The sequence below is a fragment of the Oncorhynchus keta genome, unplaced genomic scaffold (genome assembly GCF_023373465.1).
Source record: "Oncorhynchus keta strain PuntledgeMale-10-30-2019 unplaced genomic scaffold, Oket_V2 Un_contig_8237_pilon_pilon, whole genome shotgun sequence".
Classification (NCBI taxonomy): Eukaryota; Metazoa; Chordata; class Actinopteri; order Salmoniformes; family Salmonidae; genus Oncorhynchus; species Oncorhynchus keta.
The window spans coordinates 25,737-43,514 of NW_026289937.1; the positions used below are offsets into that span (position 1 = coordinate 25,737).

A 17,778-nucleotide genomic window follows, 5' to 3' on the forward strand; every position below is an offset into this window, starting at 1 on the left:
TATTACAAATGGCATTTAGTCTTACATTTGATAAAGACATACACAAGTAATATAATATTAATAAAACAATAACTTTGAAAGAATAAGGATAAGGGGATACATTGTCTTACTCAAACATTAAACTCAGGGATATATTCATCAGAGACTGTAACGTTCTTTGCTTCACGGAAACATGGCTCACTGGAGAGACGCTATCGGAGGCAGTGCAGCCAGCGGGTTTCTCCACACATCGCGCCGACAGAAACAAACATCTTTCTGGTAAGAAGAGGGGTGGGGGCGTATGCCTTATGGCTAACGAGATGTGGTGTGATTACAGAAACTCAAATCCTTCTGTTCACCTGATTTAGACTTCCTCACAATCAAATGTCGACCGCATTATCTACCAAGAGACTTTAGCCACTTTAAACAATGCTACCTTATATAATGTTACTTACCCTACATTATTCATCTCATATGCATACGTATATACTGTACTCTATATCATCGACTGCATCCTTATGTAATACATGTATCACTAGCCACTTTAACTATGCCACTTTGTTTACATGCTCATCTTATATGTATATACTGTACTTGATACCATCTACTGTATCTTGCCTATGCTGCTCTGTACCATCACTCATTCATATATCCTTATGTACATATTCTTTATCCACTTACACTGTGTATAAGACAGTAGTTTAGGAATTGTTAGTTAGATTACTTGTTGGTTATTACTGCATTGGCGGAACTAGAAGCACAAGCATTTCGCTACACTCGCATTAACATCTGCTAACCATGTGTATGTGACAAATACATTTGATTTGATTTGATTGGTTGAGTGCTGCAGAGATGGTGGTCCTTCTGCAAGAGATGGTGGTCCTTCTCCCATCTTCACAGAGAAACTCTAGAGCTCTGTCAGAGTGACCATCGGGTACTTGGTCACCTCCCTGAGGTCACCTCCCGGGAAGCCAGGGCTAGGAAGAGCCTTGGTAGTTCCAAACTTCTTCCATTTAAGAATGATGGAGGTCACCGTGTTCTTGGGGACCTTCAATACTGCAGACATTTTTTGGTACCCATCTCCAGATCTGTGACTCAACACATGATTGTTTTGTTTTTGCTCTGACATGCACTGTCAAGTGTGGGACCTTATAAAGACAGATGTGTGCCTTTCCAACACATATGGAATCATGTAGTAACCAAAAAAGTGTTAAACAAATCAAAATATATTTTATAATTGAGATTCTTCAAAGTAGCCACCCTTTGCCTTGATGACAGCTTTGCACACTCTTGACATTCTCTCAACCAGATTCACCTGGAATGCTTTTCCAACAGTCTTGAAGGATTTCCCACATATGCTGAGCACTTGTTGGCTGCTTTTCCTTCACTCTGCGGGCCAACTCAGCCCAAAACATCTCAATTGGGTTATTTGGGCAGCAAATTCTGAGGCTGGTGACTCTAATGAACATATACTATGCGGCAGAGGTAACTCTGGGTCTCCCATTTCTGTGGAGGTCCCTCATGAGAGCCAATTTCAACATAGTGCTTGATGGTTTCTGTGACTGCACTTGAAGAATCTTTAAAAGTTCTTGACATTTTCTGGATTGACTGACCTTCATGTAAAGTAATAATAGACTGTAAAAATCCCCAAAACTTCACAGATCTTCATTGTAAAGGGTTTAAACACTGTTTCCCATACTTGTTCAATGAATCATAAACAATTAATGAACATGCACCTGTGGATAACAGCTTACAGACGGTAGGCAATTAAGGTCACAGTTATGAAAACTTTGGACACTAAAGAGGCCATTCTACTGACTCTGAAAACCACCAAAATAAAGATGCCCAGGGTCCCTGCTTATTTGCGTGAACGTGCCTTAGGTATGCTGCAAGGAGGCATGAAGACTGCAGATGTGGCCAGGCAATAAATTACAATGTCCGTACTGTGAGACGCCTAACACAGAACTACAGGGACACAGGACGGACAGTTGGCCGTCGTCGCAGTGGCAGACCACATGTAACAACACCTGCACAGGATCGTTACATCCGAACATCACACCTGCGGTACAGGATGGCAATAACAACTGCCTGAGTTACACCAGGAATGCACAATCCCCCATCAGTGCTCAGACTGACCGCAAGAGAGGCTGGACTGAGGGCTTGTAGGCCTGTTGAATATTGAATGATGCCCAATGATCCATCGCATCTCCCAAAAACATTTTCAACATAAACATGCAAAATGACAGTCTAGAAACTAAAGCTTTGGTTGTCTTCCTCTCAGGCTTCCATGTCTTCTCACTGGACCTCAATGTCCACCTCTTGAACATCAGACTCTGAGGCCTCATCTTCACTGTCACTTTCCAACCTTATTGAGGATGGCTCATTGTCAGGCCCAAAAGCCTCAAATTTTCCCGGATGGCGACCGATTTCTCAATCCTTGTTCAGCCTGTTGCGTGCTTTGGTGTGTGTGTTCATAAACAAGGACCAGTTGCGCTCTGAGGAGGCTGACGTTGATGGGATTTGTAGGATGATGGAGGCAACAGGGAAAGCGCCTCAAATCTCAAGTCCCTTCCACCAGGTGGTTGATGAGATATGTTGGCACGACTGTCATATTGCATCTCCATCCCAAAGCCCTTGCTTGGAAGTCAACTTCGCCAGACTGCCAAGAACCTTGCCATCATCCATGCCAAGGTGACAAGACATGGTAGTGATGACACCATAGGCCTTTTTGATCTCTGCACCAGACAGGATGCTCTTGACAGCATATTTGGGGTCCAAGATGTATGCTGTGGCGTGTATGGGCTTCAGGCAGAAGTCTTCACACTTTTTGATGTATTTCAGAACTGCAGCTTCCTTTGCTTGGAGCAATAGTGAAGTGTGCAGGGCAGGACGGATTTCTTCTCTTACATCAGCAAGCAGAGTCTGAACATTAGACAGGATGGCATTGTCTCGCTCAAACCGTGCAATGGCTACTGCTATAGGTTTCAGGACGTCAGGCTGCTTACACCCTCTCCTCCCTAAATACATTATCCATGAGGATCCTCTCGATGGGGCTATCCATATCAGCAGACTGTGATATGGCTATTTCTTGGAGAGACTCAGTCCCCTCTAGGAGACTGTCAAACATGATGACAACACCACCCCAACGGGTGTTGCTGGACAGCTTCAGGTGCTCTTATTCTTCTCACTTTGCTTGGTGAGGTAGATTGCTGCTATAACATGATGACCCTTCACATATATAACCATTTCCTTGGCTCTCTTGTAGAGTGTATCCATTGTTTTCAGTGCCATGATGTCTTTGACGAGCAGATTCAATGCATGAGCAGCACAGCCAATGGGTGTGATGTGAGGGTAGGACTCCTCCACTTTAGACCAAGCAGCCTTCATGTTCGCAGCATTGTAGGTCACCAGTGCAAATACCGTCTGTGTTCCAAGGTCATTGATGACTGCCTTCAGCTCATCTGCATTGTAGAGATTGATGTGTCTGTTGTCCCTTGTATCTGTGCTCTTGTAGATGATGTAGGGGTGGAGATGATGTAGTTAATTATTACTTGCCCTCAAACATTCGACCACCCATCAGAGATGATTGCAATAAAGTCTTCTTTCTCTATGATTTGCTTGACCTTCACTTGAACTCTGTTGAACTCTGCATCCAGCAAATTAATTGATAAAGTATGTCTGGTTGGAGGGGTGTATGCTGGGCAAAGAACATTCAGAAATATCTTAGAGTACAGATCGCCTGTGAGCATCAGAGGTGAACCAGTTGTATATACAGCTCGAGCAAGACATTCATCAGCATTTCTCTGACTATGTTCCTCCATTGAGTCAAAGGAGGACCATGAGCTGTTGCTATCAATAAGGTGTCTGAATCATCGTTTTCATCTCGAATAGAAGTAGAGGGACTTTTGTCAGAGGTTGCTTGTTGTGAGCGCTGAGGGAACTTTATGCACTTGGCCAGATGATTCTGCATCTTTGTTTCATTCTTTACATATGATTGGCACAGTATTTGCAAATGTACACAGCTTTCCCTTCTACATTAGCTGCATTGAAATTACTCCACACATCAGACAGTGCCCGTGCCATTTTCCTGTAAAGATTAGAAAAATAATTGTACAAAAATACAAATAATATACAATTACATGTACAGATAATGTTAGATTAAACAACTCCTTTGTAAGATAACTTTTTTAAATGAAACATGTATGGAAACAGGTGAAACAGTTAGCAGGCTCAAGCAAGGTAAAACCCACATGGTAGCAAAAACTAACTATCAGAAATGGTTAACAAGTTAGAAATTATTTAAACACACTTTGCAGTAGGCTACTATTTACTAGTTAACAAAAAATAACTGTGGTATAAAATATATTCCCCCCACCCAATATTGTAATCAAAACTTACCAGAAAGCATGTAGTCCTTGGCTTAGAAAGTATAGTAGTGTGGGCTCAATAACATCTCATTAGTGTGCAAGATCTTGAGAATCAGCTGTACATGTGATGGAAGAGTGCACTGCACATGTGATGGTAGATTCCATTGAATTGGGGATAGATTAACCAAAATATGCCACAACACCTAGAATTGCATTATGTGTATCCCACAAAAAAGGTTCACTGTTATAAGCTAACGTTTTTGATGAATTTAAGCAAAATTCCCCAAAATCTCGGGCTTAAATCCTATGGAAATTTACCGGAAGGTTTCCGACCCTTTGCAACCCTATCCCAGACCATACTATAATAATCATTGCATGCTGGTCCTCTAAAGCCTATCATTCCTACATCCGCTCTGACATCAACATCAGGAGAGCACACAACATGCTCATCTCTCAGAACCTGCATTAACTCAAGCACTGTTTTCTAGTTCCTGCCTCCTTTCACAGACACCGTCTACCTCCCGCACCGATTCCTACCCAACCAGCCAAAAGAGGGTTGGCTTGCTAGCTGTGCCTGAATCCTCATGGTTTTCTTCCTTCCAGAGTTATTTTCCTTGCCACAGTCACTTCTGCTTGCTCTCCTGGGGTCTAAGATTGGGTCACTCCGTGGGCAGCTCGTCCATATGCTGTACTACCGCAACTATATTGCCAAACATTCAGCACCTGCAGTCCAGAACACCTCACTCCCTGTCCAGGGTTTGACTAATTTGGAGCTCTAATTTTGGGGATTGCCATCACCACAGCAGGCTAACTACCATGGCCTGTTGTCTACAAACCAAACTCTACAGAGTCCCCCCCCAAATCGGAAAGAAAGGCTATCAAGGCCCAATGACATTAAACAACATGGTAAGCTAAACATGATAGGAGAAAAACATGTTCCTGCCACAACAGAGGTAGTATTCCTAGAGGAAGTTCCAGGTAGAAGTTGTCCCCCCTCCCACTAAATGCTAACCTTAACAGGAGAGGAGGCATGCAGAGAGAGGAGAGGTGGAGAGGAGAGTTAGGGCTCTATTCAATCTGTATTGCTGAAGCAGGACCAATTGCGTGATTTAAAATGTAAAGGTAATTTCCGATTCCGCCGACATGAATGCCGTCTCCGCCAATGCGGGAAAATTGCCTTTAAATTTAAATCGTTCGGTAACACTGAACTTCCATAATACGGATTGAATCTTTAAGCGAGTCAGAGATAGTCTCAGAGAGCCAGAGGCAAAGAGAATCAGAGAGCGGCAGAGGAGGCCTAGAGGTTCTGATCGTACCTTGAGGCTGGTGCAGGAGGAGCGCTGCGCCCTCGTCGAGGAGCTGCCTCCGTTCTCTGTCGTCCCTCTCTCCTTGGCCGCCGGCTCCATCCTGCACAGATGGCTCACGTTTTCCTTGGGCAGAGTTACCCTTATGGAATTTCTTGGCATTGATGCATGCAACCCTGCAAATAGATGATTCAAGCATGTGACCCAGATCTCTTCCTATCCAGAAAATAAGTGTGTTTGTAGCAGCATTGCTCCAGTCCGAAGGCTAGGAAGGCCAACGAATTCAATTTGATTTTAAGATTTTTTTGGATTGCAGTCCACGGGAAATAAATAACAGTATTTTATTAGAAAAACAAATGGTTTTAGTAGCATATCATAGATTAAGAATATAGACTGAGATTTGACACACTTTGGGCAACAACAAAAAATAAAATCAAAGGGAGATGACACTCAAATACTGCCTAAATCCCAGAATCTTGCTCCTACTTGCTTGCTCCTACTTTCAACCAAAGAGCCTTGGACATGAGAGTACCAAGTGATCTAGATGCAACCTGTCCAGAGCACCCACCCAACTCTCTCTCTCACACACATTCTCTTTCTCTCATCCCTCTCCCCCTGTCTCTCTCTTGCACTCTTCCCTCCTTCCCTGTCTCTCAGGCAGCCTACCACCTTATGAATAGTAAATAGCTTCCCCTCATCCACTCAAATGATCCAATCAAGATAGAAATATGCTGGGGTTCAAGTTTTGGCCCTGCAGTGTAACCATCAGGACAAATTGTATATATATATCTACATACACACACACAAATGTATGTGGACACCCCTTCAAATTAGTGGATTTGGCTATTTCAGCCACACCCGTTGCTGACAGGTATATAACAACGAGCACACCGCCATGCAATCTCCATAGACAAACAGTGGCAGTAGAATAGCCTTACTGAAGAGATCAGTGACTTTCAACATGGCACAGTCATGGGAAGGTAAGTCAATTCGTCAAATTTCTGCCCTGCTAGGCTACCCTGGTCAACTGTAAGTGCCGTTAATGTGAAGTGGAAACGTCTAGGAGCAACATCAACTCAGCTGCGAAGTGATAGGCTACAAAAGCTCACAGCGTGTAAAAATCGTCTGTCCTCAGTTGCTACACTCACTACAGAGTTCCAAACTGCCCCTGGAAGCAATGTCAGCACAATAACTGTTCGTCGGGAGCTTCATGAAATGGGTTTCCATGGCCGAGCAGCCGCACACAAGATCAACCATGTGCAATGCCAAGTGTCGGCTGGAGTTATGTTAAGCTCGCCGCCATTGGACTCTGGAGCAGTGGAAACGTGTTCTCTGGAGTGATGAATAATACTTAACCATCTGGCAGTCCAACGGATGAATCTGGGTTTGGCAGATGCCAGGAGAACATTACCTGCCCAAATGCATGGTGCCAACTGTAAAGCTTGGTAGAAGAGGAACAATGGTCTGGGGCTGTGTTTATGGTTTGGGCTAGGCCCCTTAGAATCATTCTAGATGATTCTGTGTTTCCAACTTTGTGGCAACAGTTTGGAGAAGGCCCTTTCCTGTTTCAGCATGACATTGCCCCGTGCACAAAGTGAGGTCCATACAGAAATGATTTGTTTAGATCAGTGTTGAACAACTTAACTGGCCTGCACAAAGCCTGTTAAGTTGCCACAAACCTCAACCCCATCGAACACATTTGGGATGAATTGGGTCACCGACTGCGAGCCAGGCCTAATCGCCCAATTTCAGTGGCCAACCTCACTAATGATCTTGTGGCTGAATGGAAGCAAGTCTCCGCAGCACTGTTCTAGTGGAAAGCCTTGCCAGAAGAGTGCAGGCTGTTATAGCAGCAAAGGGGGACCAACTCCATATTAATGCCCATGATCTTTTTTATATATTCGACAAGCTGGTGCCCACATACTTTTGGTCATCCACTCTGATTTATATCCATTTATGTGTCAGGTCAAAGGGCACTTGAATGTTTATTGGTCAGTACCTGCCATGTTGTTTGAGATGCAGCCTAGAAAAACATGCGTTGTGAGACCTTGGCCAATAGATGCCATGTGTCAAGGCAGCAGCTACTCTTCCTGGGGTCCGGCAAACTTAAGGCACTTATACAATTTTAAAAACATTACAATACAGAATTCACAACACACTAAGTGTGTGCCCTCAGGCCCATATTCCACTACCAGATATCTACAACAGAAAATCCATGTGTAGGTGAGTATAGTGCGTGTGTTATCATGTGTGTGTGTGTGTCTGTGCCTATGTTTGTGTTGCTTCAGGCCCCGCTGTTCCATAAGGTGTATTTTTACCTGCTTTTTAAATCTGATTCTACTGCTTGTATCAGTTACCTGATGTGGAATAGAGTTCTATGTAGTCATGGCTCTATGTAGTACTGTGCGCCTCCCATAGTCTGTTCTGGACTTCGGGATTGTGAAGAGAACTCGGGTGGAACGTCTTTTGGGGTATGCATGGGTATTTTAAACAGACAGCTCGGTAAATTCAGCTTGTTAACACCTCTCTGCGCACGGTACCCACTAGCGGCCTGAAATTCCACAACATACGTTGATCGCTACATAAATAGTCATATTAAACATTCATGAAAATACAAGTGTCTCACATGTATCGAAAGCCTAGAATCTTGCTAATCCAACTGCGTTGTCAGATTTAAAAAATAATTTACTGTGAAAGAATACAATGCGATTATCTGAGCATAGAGCCCCATAAAAAAACTATTTTAACCAGCACAGGCGTAACATAATCACAAACGGCATTAAAATAAATTGTTTACCTTTGACGATCTTCATCTGTTTGCAATCCCAATGCTCATTGTTACACAATGAATGATCTTTTGTTTGATAAAATCCGTTTTTATAGCCTAACAGGAAACATTTGTGAACTGCTTGTGTCGTGAATTCCGTCTCATTCCATTTTCGACGACACATTCCAGGTAAATAACCCACACAGAATGTGACTTTTCCAGTCACGTTTGGTTTCACTGCAATCAACTGGTTTCTTTGTAAGACAATCAAATGTGATGGGCCATTTTGCGGGATGTATTGACTGAAAGAAACCGATTTGAAGACAACAAGTCATGACATCATTGTGCACCAATGATTTGCCCGCTGTTTCGTTGATTGACTGTTTTTTAACCCAATGATCACTGATCGTCTTGAAATCTAGCTGGGTAGATAGCCAATGAGCTGAGCTTAACGGCAATACGCCATGTTTATGTTTTGCAAGACCAACCCATGTAGTAAGCTTCAGCGTAAAGTGAGTCATTCGCTATTGAAGTTTCATACCGGAAAGAGCTACGCATATTACGCACTGCATTGTTTGGTGAACGTGCAGATTCAGCTGTTTATATATCAATCATTATGGCGACTAAGTCAAGGAAAGCTAAATCTAAGTCTAGATATACAGATGTACACACAATTTTAGAAAAAATTGTTTGGGAGGTGAGACAGAGATTGTTGTAGGACGCTTCATTTTGCGATTGTGGAGGAATATTTTTTGAACCGGAGAGGACATCGTTTTGGACTGGTAAGTTCTTATCATGCTTATTTGAAATTAATAATATAAAATATTAGTGATTTTTTTTCAAATTTAGAAGCAATATATAAACATGTAATGTCATGAAATGTGAGATGCGTGTGTCTGCCGCCCCACCCCAACCCACATGAAATAGCCTATTTGAGGCTGTTGAGGAGAGGGCAGGACCACATCAATGGCCAAAGTGAAATGGAGACAGTAGATCTAGCTGGTCTGTCAAAATATAATAGAAACAGTAGATCTAGCTGAAATGTCATAATATAAAAGAGACAGTAGATCTAGCAGGTAATAATAATATAATAATATATTCAACCTAATATATTCAACCTTCAACTCTCTATATACAGTTCCTTGCGAAGGTATTCGGCCCCCTTGAACTTTGCGACCTTTTGCCACATTTCAGGCTTCAAACATAAAGATATAAAACTGTATTTTTGTGAAGAATCAACAACAAGTGGGACACAATCATGAAGTGGAACGACATTTATTGGATTTTTCAAACTTTTTAACATCTCAAAAACTGAAAAATTGGGCTTGCAAAATTAATAAGTTAATACTTTGTTGCGCCACCTTATGCTGCGATTACAGCTGTAAGTCGCTTGGGGTATGTCTCTATCAGTTTTGCACATCGAGAGACTGAAATTTTCCCATTCCTCCTTGCAAAACAGCTCGAGCTCAGTGAATTTGGATGGAGAGCATTTGTGAACAGCAGTTTTCAGTTCTTTCCACAGATTCTCGATTGGATTCAGGTCTGAACTTTATGTTTTGGATCATTGTCTTGTTGGAAGACAAATCTCCGTCCCAGTCTCAGGTCTTTTGCAGACTCCATCAGGTTTTCTTCCAGAATGGTCCTGTATTTGGCTCCATCCATCTTCCCATCAATTTTAACCATCTTCCCTGTCCCTGCTGAAGAAAAGCAGGCCCAAACCATGATGCTGCCACCACCATGTTTGACAGTGGGGATGGTGTGTTCAGGATGATGAGCTGTGTTGCTTTTACGCCAAACATAACGTTTTGCATTGTTGCCAAAAAGTTCCATTTTGGTTTCATCTGACCAGAGCACCTTCTTCCACATGTTTGGTGTGTCTCCCAGGTGGCTTGTGGCAAACTTTAAATGACACTTTTATGGATATCTTTAAGAAATGGCTTTCTTCTTGCCACTCTTCCATAAAGGCCAGATTTGTGCAATATACGACTGATTGTTGTCCTATGGACAGAGTCTCCCACCTCAGCTGTAGATCTCTGCAGTTCATCCAGAGTGATCATGGGCCTCTTGGCTGCATCTCTGATCAGTCTTCTCCTTGTATGAGCTGAAAGTTTAGAGGGATGGCCAGGTCTTGGTAGATTTGCAGTGGTCTGATACTCCCTCCATTTCAATATTATCGCTTGCACAGTGCTCCTTGGGATGTTAAAAGCTTGGGAAATCTTTTTGTATCCAAATCCGGCTTTAAACTTCTTCACAACAGTATCTCAGACCTGCCTGGTGTGTTCCTTGTTCTTCATGATGCTCTCTGCGCTTTTAACAGACCTCTGAGACTATCACAGTGCAGGTGCATTTATACAGAGACTTGATTACACACAGGTGGATTGTATTTATCATCATTAGTCATTTAGGTCAACATTGGATCATTCAGAGATCCTCACTGAACTTCTGGAGAGAGTTTGCTGCACTGAAAGTTAAAGGGGCTGAATAATTTTGCACGCCCAATTTTTCAGTTTTTGATTTGTTAAAAAGGTTTGAAATATCCAATAAATGTCGTTCCACTTCATGATTGTGTCCCACTTGTTGTTGATACTTCACAAAAAAAAAAATACAGTTTTATATCTTTATGTTTGAAGCCTGAAATGTGGCAAAAGGTCGCAAAGTTCAAGGGGCCGAATACTTTCGCAAGGCACTGTATATCTGTTTATTATACCTGTCGATACAGGGCTCATATGTGAAACTATTCTAACTGAACATTTTCTTTCACAGTGACACTGACTCCGAATGGGAGTCTTATCCGGTGTCCTGTGTGAATTTAAGTATGCTCTCTCTAATTCTCTCTTTCTCTCTCTCTGAGGACCTGAGCCCTAGGACCATGCGTCAGGACTACCTGGCATGATGACTTGCTCTCCCCAGTCCACCTGGCCATGCCGCTGTTCCAGTTTCAACTGTTCTGCCCGCGGCTATGGAACCCTAAACTGTTCATTTTTACTCTTGAGGTGCTGTCCTGTTGCACCCTCTACAACCACTGTGATCTCCACCCGGCACAGTCAGAAGAGGACTGGCCACCCCTCATAGCCTGGTTCCACTCTAGGTTTCTTCCTAGGATTTTGCCTTTCTAGGGAGTTTTTCCTAGCCACAGTGCTTCTACACCTGCATTGCTTGCTGTTTGGGGTTTTAGGCTGGGGCTATATAAATTGATTTGATTTGATAGACGACTGAGGGTCTTCCAAATATTGAAAGTGTGTAAATAGTTACCCATGTTATTTTGTAAATGTATATATATTTTTTATTTTATTTTATTATTATTTGTTGTTTTTCTCTCAATTGTTTTTTTTGGGGGGGGGATGTGTTAGAACACCATTTTGGTATTTTGTATATAGTTATTTGTTTCAAAATGTATACCTTCACCAATTTGGCCACTTGGGTACATTTGGGTTACTTGTGTGTGACACCTGGATGACTTCATGATAAATGTCATGTAGCACACTCATTTTGGAAGTTATCATTCTGAAACTTTGCACAAGTACTGTTGACCTCCTATATTTTTCACTGAAATTGTCCACATCATCCTATCTGGATGTTTGTTTTATATTGTTCATTTTAAATATGATACAAAAATAAATACAAAAACATGTTTTTTTAGTTGTTTTATCTAAACCAGATCTATTGTGTTATATTCTCCTACATTCAATTCACATGAACACAAACTTCAGAGTGTTTTCTTTCAAATGGTACCAAGAATATGCATATCCTTGGCTCTGTGACTGAGCTACAGGCTGTTAGATTTGGGTATGTCTTCAGGTGGAAATTGCACAAAGGGGGGGGGGGGATCTGTAAGAGGTTTTAACACCTCTTACAATAACATGTAATGAGGAAGTCAATCTCTCTTCCACTTTGAGCCATGAGAGATTGACATGCATGTCATTAATGTTAGGTCTCTATGTACTTTTAAGGGCCAGCCGTGCTGCCCTGTTCTGAGCCAACTGCAATTTTCCCAAGTCACTCTTTGTGGCACCTGACCAGACGACTGAACAGTAGTCCAGGTGCGGCAAAACTAGGGCCTGTAGGACCTGCCTTGTTGATAGTGTTGTTAAGAAGGCAGAGCAGCACTTAATTATGGACAGACTTCTCTCCATCTTAGCTACTTTTGCATCAATATGTTTTGACCATGACAGTCACCTCAACTTGCTCAATTTCCACAGTATTCATTACGAGATGTAGTTGAGGTTTAGGGTTTAGTCAAGGATTTGTCCCAAATACAATGCTTTTAGTTTTGTAAATATTTAGGACTAACTTATTCCTTGTTACCCATTCCAAAACTAAGTGCGCTCTTTGTTAAATGTTGCAGTAATTTCAGTCGCTGTAGTAGCTGACGTGTATAGTGTTGAGTCATCCGCATACATAGACACACTGGCCTTACTCAAAGCCAGTGGCATGTCGTTAGTAAATATTGAAAAAAGCAAGGGGCCTAAACAGCTACCCTGGGGAATTCCTGCTTCTACCTGGATTATGTTTGCGAGGCTTCCATTAAAGAACACCCACTGTGTTATGGTAGACAGGTTATCCACATTATAGCAGGGGTGTAAAGCCATAACACACGTTTTTCCAGCAGCAGAGGGGGGTCAGGGAGTGTTTAACGCCTTACTCCAGTGGTTCCCAAACTCGGTCCACGTTTTGGTTTTTGCACTGACACCACACAGCTCAGGGTCCTGAGGACTGAGTTTGGGAAATCCTGTCATACTTCGGCTACGGAGAGCGTGATTACACAGTCATCTGGAACAACTGGTGTGGTCATGCATTGTTCCGTGTTGCTTGCCTCAAAGCGAGCATAGAAGGCATTTAGCTCGTCTGGTAGGCTAGGGTCACTGGGCAGCACTGGGTTTCCCTTTCTAATCTGTGATAGTTTGCAAGCTTTTGCAAGCTTTGCAACTTTGCAACTTCGAGCAGCAGAGCCAGTGTAGTAATATTCGATCTTAGTCCTGCATTGACATACTGGTAGAAATTAGGTAAAACCGGATATCTGTTTTCCTGCATTAAGAAACACCACCTCTGGATAAGCATTTTCTTGTTTGCTTATGGCCTTATTGTCACGGTTTTCTAATGGTGAAGGAGAGTCGGACCAAACTGCAGCGCGTATATTGTGATCCATGTTTATTTACACAACGTAACACGAATCCAAAACACAAACTCTACAAAACAATAAACGTAGTGAAAACCGGAAACAGCCTTAACTGGTGCAAACTAACACAGACTAAGGACATCAAGACACTCAGGACAATCACCCACAATACAACCAAAGAATATGGCTGCCTAAATATGGTTCCCAATCAGAGACAACGATAAACACCTGCCTCTGATTGAGAACCAGAACTGATTGAGAACTAGACTAACCTAGAACACCACACTATCTACACACCACATACAAAAACCCATGTCACACCCTGGCCTGACCAAATACATGAAGAAAAACACAAAATACTACGACCAGGGCGTGACAGAACCCCCCCCCCCCTAAGGTGCGGACTCCCGAACGCACCTCAAATCAATAGGGAGGGTCCGGGTGGGCGTCTGTCCATGGTGGCGGCTCCGGCGGGGGACGTGGACCCCACTTCACAATGGTCTTAGTCCGCCTTATTGTCCGCCTCCATGGCTTTCTCACCATGGCCACCCTTATCAATGACCCCACTGGACAGAGGGGCAGAAGCTCTGGACAGAGGGGCAGAAGCTCAGGAGTGAAAAGAAGCTCAGGACAGAGGGGCAGCAGCGCCGGACAGGCGGGAGACTCCGGCAGCAGCGCCGGACAGGCGGGAGACTCCGGCAGCAGCGCCGGACAGGCGGGACCATCTGCAGGGAGGAGACAGAGAGACAGCCTGGTGCGTGGGGCTGCCACAGGAAACACCAGGCTGGGGAGACCTTCAGGAGGCTTGGTGTTAGGAGAAGGCACCTGAAGGATCGGGCTGTGAGGGAGCACTGGAGCTCTGGTAAGCAACCTTGGCACCACTTCCCCAGGCTGGACAACTACTCTAGCCCGGACCCTCCAGAGCGCAGGCACAGGTTGAACCGGGCTGTGGGTAAGCACGGGAGATCTAGTGCTTACTACACGCACCTCTCCCTTAGGCTCCACTCCCACATTTGCCCGGCACGAGCGGAGCGCAGGCAGAGGATGCACTGCACCCTCCCAGCGCCCCGGAGACACAGCACGCAGAGCCGGCGCAGGATAACCTGGACCAAAACTGAGTACCGGCGACCAGACCCGCTGAGCAGGCACCATACGCCCTGGCTCAATGCCCACACTCGCAAGGCACTTTCGGGGGGCTGCCCTATAGTGCACCGGGCTATGGGCACGCACTGGCGACACCGTGCGCTTAACCGCACGGTGCCTGACCAGAAATGCGCTGCTTATAATAAGCACGAGGCGTGAGCTCAGGTCTGCTACCTGACTTAGTACCACACCTCGTCTGCCCCCACCCCCCCCAAAAAAAATTGGGGCTGCCTCTCGTACCGGTCGCACTGCCGTGCTGCCTCCTCACATCGCCAGCTCCTCTCTCCGGCTGCCTCTGCCTCCACCTGTTCCCATGGAAGGCGATCCTTTCCCGCCAGGATCTCCTCCCAGGTGTAGCAACCCTTGCCGTCCAATACATCCTCCCATGTCCATTCCTCCTGTGATGCTGGCCGCTGTCGTCGCTGCTGTTTACCACGCCGCTTGGTCCGAGTTGGGTGGGTGATTCTGTCACGGTTTTCTAATAGTGAAGGAGAGTCGGACCAAACTGCAGCGCGTATATTGTGATCCATGTTTATTTACACAACGTAACACAAATCCAAAACACAAACTCTACAAAACAATAAACGTAGTGAAAACCGAAACAGCCTTAACTGGTGCAAACTAACACAGACTAAGGACATCAGGACAATCACCCACAATACAACCAAAGAATATGGCTGCCTAAATATGGTTCCCAATCAGAGACAACGATAAACACCTGCCTCTGATTGAGAACCACTTCAGACAGCCATAGACTAACCTAGAACACCCCACTAAGCTACAATCCCACTATCTACACACCACATACAAAAACCCATGTCACACCCTGGCCTGACCAAATACATGAAGAAAAACACAAAATACTACGACCAGGGCGTACACTTATACTGTATATTATCAATGTCTTTGTTCAGCCACGACTTGGTGAAACATAGGATATTACAGTTTTTGATGTCCTGTTGATAGGATAGTCTCAAATGGAGCTCATCCAGTTAATTCTCCAGTGATTGCACATTCGCCAGTTGAACGGCGGTAAAGGCAGATTATCCATTCCCTGACGCAGTCAGCTCTTCGATCTCTGTAACGGTGTCTCCTCTTCATACAATTGACAGGGATGTGGGCCTGTTCCGGGAAGAGCCGTACATAATTAGCTTCAGACTCATTAAAGAAACAAATCCTTGTCCAGTTCGAGGTGAGTAATCGCTGTTCTGATGTCCAAAACCTATTTATTTTGGGTCATAGGAAATGATGGTGGAAACATTATGTACTAAAAAGTTAAAAACAGTGGGGAAAAACCCACACAAAATAGTACAATTGGTCAGGAGCCCATAAAACGTCAGCCATCCTCTCCGGCACCCATGTTAACTGATACCAGTTTTGACTTAAAGTGGTTTGACAATCTATGGCAATACTTGAAAATGGCTGTCGAGGAATGATCAACAACCAACTTGACAGAGCTTGAAGGATAAAAATAAAAAGGTGCAAATATTGTACAATCCAGGTGTGCAAAACTCTTAAGAGATTTACCAAGTAAAACTCACAGCTGTGATTGCTGCCAAAGGTGATTCTAACATGTATTGAACACATATGAAAGCAAGATTTGCGTTTTATTTTTCACACATTTATTACAAATGTTAGACTTTTTTCCACTTTGAAATTACTGAGTATTTGGTGTAGATCGTTGACAAAAAAAAAAAAAAAAAAAAAAAAAATGTAATCCCACAACAAAATGTGGAAAAAAAATCAAAGGGTGTTAATACTTTATGAAGGCACTGTACTTTTGAATTGATGACTCACTTTAAACACAGAGTTAAATTGTTACAGCGTTCTCATTCAGGGGCGCAACAAATATAGCCTCTTACAAAGCACACCTCAATATGTGTTAATGAGCCAAACGCTCTAACCACCAGTTAACCTGCTGCCCTATATATGGCAGGGCACTGTATTCTGTGGGGTGGAATTACAGTGTCTTTCGAAACAGACATTCTCCGACAATGCGCCATTTCCGACAGTGTGCCGCACAGTTAAACATTTCCGAGTTTGTGTGTGTGTTGATAATACCTCAAATTACCGTATGAAATGTAGTTTTCTGTTACAGTGTAGGTAGGCAGATTCCTCACCTCAATTCACTGTGAATCTTTGATGCATACAAAGCATAAATTACATGATTTGTGATGGAGTACGAGTCATGAGTTTCCAAAAACACTTGAACTGCAAGTAGCCTAAATAAATACACGCGAACTAACATATAGTTGTCTTCGTGGTCGACCTATCTGACAGCTTCGGTCTATTCCAGCTGTGATGCTCAGCATAAGTAAAGCGTCACAACAAAAGCTATCAAACACTTGTGTAGGAGAAGAAGAAAAAATGTTGAGTCACTTACCAAGTCTACCACGAAACAATCGCCCTATATTTTCCAATGAGGTAACACAACAACCTATGACAAAAGCGCGTAATATTCCCGGTGGAAGAGAGTTTTGGACAGCGCAGAGTGCGCGGCAGATGTCTCGAGCTCAGGGGAAACTTCTCATATGGATGAAGAGCAGTAAAGCCACCGGCTATTAAAGGTCATAGAAGAAGGTATTTCTCAAAAGTTCTTCTTCCCGCCTCTTGTCTTCATCACAATTCCAATTATCTAAATATTTGACCTCAATCAGACAAGGTTTCCACAACATTCTCGCTAAGAAGTTAAATCTGTGTGCAACCCTAACGCTGCTTGTAGAAATTAGCTCACGCACGTGATAACACTTGAGAGGGAGAGAGGCTATGCGCACGGTAATGATGATATGTATCCTCCATCCAGAGTTGATTCGCTCGAACACAAAGCTTCTCGATGGACAAAAAGTAAAACAACCGTTTTTAATTTGTTAACCGTTATTATGTTGTGATTGAAAATAGGTAAAGTGATGGGAAAGTCATTCATCTTCAAAGGGGCGTTGTGGTGTTGGGCATGATGCTTCACCAAAACATGTTCTAAAATAATCCTATCTCATGCCAGACACAATTTAGCATGTGACGTCTGCAATGCACATTTGATGTCAGTGAGAGAAACAATAAGGCAAACAGATGTTATAGTGTATAGAATTGTCACATAACAAGGCA

At 43.5% G+C, this 17,778-nt stretch overlaps 1 protein-coding gene across 1 annotated transcript in view; it reads right to left on the minus strand.

Moving 5' to 3' along the window:
- The window catches only part of LOC127926777 (solute carrier organic anion transporter family member 1C1-like), a gene marked incomplete at its 3' end in the record, with an annotated part of 36,681 nt that extends 19,148 nt beyond the window's left edge, over positions 1–17,533 (minus strand). The window contains exons 1-2 of the mRNA XM_052512403.1: positions 17,060–17,533; positions 5,663–5,826 (exon numbers count right to left, since the gene is read on the minus strand). Coding sequence (XP_052368363.1) covers positions 5,663–5,812 — 150 coding nt within the window. The remainder of the gene's footprint in view (positions 1–5,662; positions 5,827–17,059) is intronic.
- Between the last annotated feature and the right edge of the window lie 245 nt (positions 17,534–17,778).